The sequence below is a fragment of the Mus pahari genome, chromosome 7, assembly GCF_900095145.1.
Source record: "Mus pahari chromosome 7, PAHARI_EIJ_v1.1, whole genome shotgun sequence".
Lineage (NCBI taxonomy): Eukaryota > Metazoa > Chordata > Mammalia > Rodentia > Muridae > Mus > Mus pahari.
In genome coordinates this window covers 27,308,892-27,315,418 of record NC_034596.1, presented here as the reverse complement: position 1 = coordinate 27,315,418, position 6,527 = coordinate 27,308,892, and the positions used below count along the sequence as shown (strand labels likewise).

The following is a 6,527-nucleotide window of genomic DNA, read 5'->3' as shown; positions in this document are numbered from 1 at the left end:
AAAAAAAAAAAAAAGAAAGAAAGAAAGAAAGAAAAGAAAAGAAAAGAAAAGAAAAGAAAAGAAAAGAAAAGAAAAGAAGAAGAGTAGAGTGGACACTCTCCAAGAAGCTGTTGTGAGCTGGCCTCCAGGTTCCCAGAATGAGTGATTTCATTGACTAACAGCCAACTAGAAGTCCTGGGCGGCATCCCCAAGCACTCCCTCTAACAGGCTCACACTCCCAGGCTTGTTGACACATGCCAACACTGATGCCGATGGCACCTGCCTGACAACCCCTTCTCTGCTGCTGCTTTTTCTGATCAGTCCCAAACCCGTGGATCCACCCTGCCTCCTAGGAGAACTGTAAAATCCTATCAAAGCTGAACATGGGTACATACCTTTAATACCAACATGGGAGGCAGAAACAGATGGATCTCTTGAGAGTTCAAGACCAACTGAGTCTGTATAGTTAGTTACAGGCTGTACAGAGCTATACTGTAAGACTCAGTCTCAAAAAAGTTATAAATAATGGGTATATTTATAGCCTGTTTCTTTTCTGTTGGGCCATCCTCAGTAGCATGTATCCCTGACCCCGGGGCAAGTTTGAAAGGCAACAGTGCCAATCAAAAAGTCTAGGATCCTAGCAGGGCTTGCTCCTGAGGCATACTGGCCCTCCGTGCTCCTACCCTGGCATTGCCATGAGCTGTCCATCAGAAGCATCATGAGCAAGGTGGAGCCCGGGTCAAGATGGCCTGTGGTCAGATGCAGCACTGTGACTCGGCACAGCCTGCCCTCTGCTTGGTGAAATCGAATGTAAGGGTACTGACCAGGTTGGAGGAGGACACCTGGATGGACCTTAGGGGCCATGGCCTAGACCCCTGGTCAGTCTGAAAGCAGGTCCTCAAGCTGCACAGGGTGGCATGTCCCCTCATCCGTGACCCTGACTTCCCAAAGGTTGCCTTCTCCCCGACACCTCATGGTACATGCACACACACATCCACGTGCACCTGCTGGCACAATGAGAAATAAGGCTGGCTGGCCTTGGGCGGGGCCAAAGTGACAGGCAGCAAACCGTGGTAGGAGAGGAAATCAAGGCATGTGTGGTCTGGCTCCTTGTGAGCATCAGGCCTTGAATAAAATTAGTTTTAACGAGCTGCACTTGAAGGTTCCAGACTGGAGAGTCTTCTTTTTTCCCCCTGCCAAACTGGAATTTTCCTTGTCGTCTGTCTTTATAACCTCCCAATTAGCAAGCTCAGTCGCTGTAGTCCCAGTTTGGAGGAAACTTAAAGTTTAGAATAGAGAAATGAAATACCTTCCAGAATCTTATGGTTAGGAGGAAATGAACAGTGCCAGCCTTGGACTGGTCACCACATGCTGTAACTGAGAGGAAACAAGTGCTTGGCGCGGCTCTTGCCACAGTGTTTGCTCAGCAACACGCTACAGAGGGTGGAGGAGGAGCTGACCTTTGAACCCTATCACTGAAACCAACTCTCATACCTTTTTTGTACTGTGGACCAAAAGTGGGAAGTGGACACTAGATGGGTGGTAGACAGGCTTAACTCAAGGAGGGGCTGCAGGCAGGGGTGGTGTGAGGCCGCCACTAGGAAGGTGCACAGAGCTGAAGCGCTGGAGATGAAGCTCTGCAGGATGCAGACACCAAGCCCACAGTGCCTTCAGTGCCTCTGGACACCTGCCTCTACAGAGCAGCAGTAACTACATGTCATTATAGGTTGCAGTGACATCCATATGCCCTCACTGTCATACAAAGTTCACTGGTGGGTCGTTTCAATGTAGGTATTTCACCTCAATATTGAGCACAGAAGTGTTGGAGACACTTTCAAAGTGTGGCTTATGTGTTTGGAGGATGAAATGATGCAGAACTACAAATTCTTACAACAGCTCTACCAGAAAAGAGGGAGGGACCAAATACGGGGACCTCTGGCTTCTGCTTAGGAAGTGGGAGCTAAAAACAGCCTTTGGGCCTGATGGTAGGTCCAGAGCCCTGTGATAACAGGAGGATGTGTGTCACACAGAATTCAGAGTCCTCAGTCCCACCACCGTTGGTGGGAGGGGTCCTGTGCTGGCCTACTGTCCCCACAGCTGTCTGTCTGTCTGTCTGTCTGTCTGTCTGTCCTTGGTCCATAATGCACTGTGAAGAGCTGTACAGCTTCTCCAGCTCACAACATGCTTTTGGTTTCTTACCATAGGACTATGTGCTGGCTGTCGATGCTTACCTCACAGTAATCAAGTACTACCCGGAGCAGGAGCCACAGCTGCTGAGTGGAATCGGCCGCATTCTCCTCCAGGTACTGGCTGCACTGCTAACAGCCCAACGGCTGAGTGCAGCAGCTGCAATCCTGTGAGGTTGCCTGGGAATTCTGACCCTCAGAACTTATACAAACAGGCAGTAGTAGGGAAATAGTTTCAGTTCAAATTCTGTGACTGTTGGGTGTTCTTTGCAATGATTCTGCTGTCTGGTGTTCTGTCCTGTCATCCGCTAACTGCAACTGCTAGGTTGAGGGAACACTCAAGTGCACCCTGACAGCGAGGCTGCAGCAATGCAGAGGCTCAGCCACCCACAGCAAGGTTCACTAATAGTTGGTACATCTTGTCAGTCCCAGGATCAAGATCTCCCAGGCTGCCCAGGACATGGGCCTTGTGTGTTTGTCCCTTGAGAGGCTCCAAATCTGGGAAAAGAGGGTGGGTGGGTTAAGAACAGCTGATGCAAGAGGAGGAAGTGCCCACCCATTCCGGCACATGGCCACAGGAGTCAAGCACTGCTATACTCGTGACACTCGCAGTCTTCTGCAGCCTGCATGGCCACCACAACTTAACAGCATCTGTAGCTAGAGTGCCTTCCTAGTGTGTGGGAGTCTGGAACTCATGGGGGCTGGGGTCCTATATTCCCTGACTCCTTAGCAAGGCTTTCTTGCTTGGAGGACCCAGCACACAGGAGGAAGCCATCTGTATACATATCTGGGAACACTGAAAGTACTTGTGCAGAGTGGGCAATCTGATATTTTGGGGGGATACAGTGACCCCAAGGATAGGTGTCCCTCATTTCCACAGTGAAAGCATTCCACATTACATAAGGAATGCTTATGGGACAAGACTGGCTTCTTTACTGAACTGGAGCTGTTTAATGTTGAGTACTTGGGAAGATAATGGAAGAGGGTGCCCTGGCTCCATCAAATGGGATCTACAAGTCAGAGGAGGCCCCTGGCTCATTGGTTTTGAAAGCCTGGGGCTGATATAGGCCAGTGCTGTCCATCCGTGGTATCGTCAAACTTTTCCCACAGCACTCTGCATTTTGTTTGTAGTAAAGCACTTTTTTTTTTAAAGATTTATTTATTTATTTATTATATTTAAGTACACTGTAGCTGTCTTCAGACACTGCAAAAGAGGGAGTCAGATCTTGTTAAGGATGGTTGTAAGCCACCATGTGGTTGCTGGGATTTGAACTCTGCACCTTTGGAAGAGCAGTCGGGTGCTCTTACCCGCTGAGCCATCTCACCAGCCCGAGTAAAGCACTTCTTGCCTCACACTTTAGCATCGTATAGACAGCACCTCGCCCTGTTCGCATCAAAGTACTAGTGGTGTCCTCAGTAGCTAAAAGGGCAAAGCGAGGGCAGGAGGTTTGCTGCGTAGTGGGGCTGGGCTGTTGAGCCGTGAGGACTGCTATAGGCCCATGTTCCATCTCAGGGTCCAATGCAAAGGAGAGGTACAGTCCTCGGGACATATTGCTCCAAACAAGAGATGTAGTAGCCACTGGGCCAAGGAATCAGAGCCCAAAGAAAGCAGATCTTCAAGGCCAAGATTCCTAGGCACCATTGCGTTTGGCTTGCAAGCAGTGTGGTGCTGGCGTCTGCATGTTGCCCCTGTTCTCTCGCCCTCAGTGCACAGGAGTAACTGCCCAGTCTTCAGTGAGAAAGAGGGGCAGCCTCCCTCCCGCTGCAGCCATCCCAGCAGGCTCAGATCCTCATCAGTGTGACATGGCCAGGCTGAAGATACATGCTCATCCCACCCTGACGAGTCAGCAGAGGGAGCCCCTTCGCAGCCATTTTTGTCTCTCCGAGTGAGTGAAGCCAAATATGGACATGTGCTCGGTGGCCGTGCCTGGCTTCTGTCTGAGAAATAGACACTGATTCGAACAGGGCGAGGCACTTTCTATACAATGCTAAAGCGTGGGATGAGAAGTGCTTTACTACAAACAAAATGCAGAGCGCTGTGGGAAAGTTTGGTGACACCGTGGATGGACAGACAGGGGGTTCCTAGATGACCTCACACGGGTTGGGGGGGGATTAGAATATTGCCATGCGCTTTGGCTGTGGGCTTCTCACTTGTATTTACATTTGTTTCTAGGGTTTTTCTAAAACGCTGTGTGACCTAAGAATAGGGCCATCCTTTTATCACCCCCACAATTGCTGGACCACAGAGAAAGACAGCTTTGACAAATAAGAGTGCCCCAGAGGCACATGCTCCTCCCCTAGCCTCTGCTATGTCTCCTGGCCACAAACCCCCTGTTGCAATCCTTCAGGGTGTTTTATTCTGAAGAGTAATCTTCATTCTTTCTGAGATGAACATAGAGCAAGTCTGGCTGTGAGCTGGGGTCACCTGTGCTGGCTGTGTGCCATTCACGAGACAGCTGGGAGCCCGGCTTAGGCCTGTAGCACAGTAAAGGGCTTATTTTTATTATTTCGTTATTCAGTTCCCAGATATGAGGGAACTCTCAGTGCCTTTGCCTGTCCCCACAGGCTTGACTACCTCCTCCAAACACTCCCTGCCAGGCTTCAGAGAGGCCAGGTGGCATCTGCATATTTGAAACTCTCAGACCTGTGGATGTCACCATCACACACAGCGTCCTGCAGACCATGTGTGCCTTCTGTTCAGAAATCAGGTGGACAGTGGCTAGGGGTGGGAAGTGGACATGAGAAGGATTCCACATTGAGGAAGCCTGTTCGCAGAAGGCTGAGGTGCCCGTATCCAGGAGCTTCTCAGTCCAAAGGCAGGGTAATCCAGACCCTGGACATCTGCAGCATTCATCCTTTGAAGTTACTTCTCTCTGGCTCAAACTCGGCCCCTCCGCATCTTTTCACGTGGGTCTTGGGAGGTCATCACTCACACCAGCAAGATAGCTTTTGAACCACAATGGAAGTGCAGTAGCTGGGGGAAGCCGCTGTGTGAAAGCAGCTCTGCTGTCCGGAGCAGGACGGAGCAGGACAAGAATATACTCGTGACCACTTGACTTCAAAGCCAGAGGCCCATGGCTGTCAGAGTCCACTGGAGAGCCAGGAAGGTGCCATACTGTGGGGACTGCAGGGCGCCAGGGAGTGACTACTGGGACAGTGGGGAGGGACAGCAGAGGCCGGAACATGTCAGAGATGGAGGCGGCATAGCAGACGTGGGTGGCCAATTCAAAGTGCAGCCATGAGTAGCAGCAGGTGGGGAACAGTGGCACACAGTGGCCCAGGGATACCTGACAGATGGCACTGTACACCCTGATATGTCCTAGATATCACATTAAAATAAATATCTGTATTGTATACATGCAGCTCATTAGCCAGCTGTTAGACCTCAAGAAAACTGCGTAGAAGGGAATGGCCTCCAGCTTGCAAAGATGTCAGCCCCTCCCCAGGAAATACAAAAACTTTTCTTGTTTACTTTCTGAGCCATTGAGTGGCTAGAAGTGATAAGGACAAAGAGCAAACGGGAGCCGTCTATGCAGGAACAGGTGAGAAGGCTGGAGTTTCTCAGCCAGGGAGATGAGCCCAAGCTAGGGAGCGCTCCTTCCACTTACCCCTCCCCAGCTGGGATACAGTGGTCATTCTAGATGTCCATTACCCCTGCTGCTTAGTAAAGCAGGGTAGGACCTCAGGCTCCATCTCCCCTGTGCTGCCCTCCCCTGACTACTCTAGAATCACTCTGGTTCCAAAAACAGGCCTGCAGGTAAGTAGCTGGTGATCTGCTTCCCAGGCACTGGCTCCCTACATACAACACAAGGCAGAAGTCAACCCAAGGGTGTTCCCAGTGACAAGGTGCGGCAAAGGGGAGAGCCACCAGGCTGAGAAAGGCAGAACAAGCCTCCCAATACATAAAATGGACTTTACCAAAATCAATAAGTCATATAGCTCAATCCTCAGAGATCCTCCAGGTCATAGGAGGCAAACGGTGTTTATTATAATAAGGTCCAGTGTGGTCAAAAGATGATGCCTCGTGGGGCTTGGGTTAGAGTGTCCTTCAGGCAGGCCCTAAATATGCGGATCATCCATCTGCCTCCTACGGGTATGTCAAGTAGCTGTGTAAAGGACCCTTTATGTCTTTCACTTCTTATCGCAAGCCTAACTTAGAGCACTGGGCTCCCTTCATACTCCTAAGGCAACAGAAGAGCACAGACAGGGCCTGGCCAGCTCACTCAGCTCCATGGCTTCCTGGCACTTCCCAGCCTTCCTCTCCCTAGGTGCCCATCCCAAGGGGCCCTGCTTTGTTGGAAGGGGCTGATGGTCTCCTCACAAGGATACCAGTATGTCTGTTTATTTATTTTTGTTTTGTTT

General features: G+C 50.5%; 1 protein-coding gene across 5 annotated transcripts in view; it reads left to right on the top strand.

The window, feature by feature from the left end:
- The window catches only part of Trappc12 (trafficking protein particle complex 12), a 65,534-nt gene that overhangs the window by 56,505 nt on the left and 2,502 nt on the right, over positions 1 to 6,527 (top strand). For all 5 annotated transcript variants that reach the window (XM_029540775.1, XM_029540774.1, XM_029540773.1 and 2 more), the window contains exon 9: positions 2,184 to 2,282. In XM_029540775.1, coding sequence (XP_029396635.1) covers positions 2,184 to 2,282 — 99 coding nt within the window. The remainder of the gene's footprint in view (positions 1 to 2,183; positions 2,283 to 6,527) is intronic.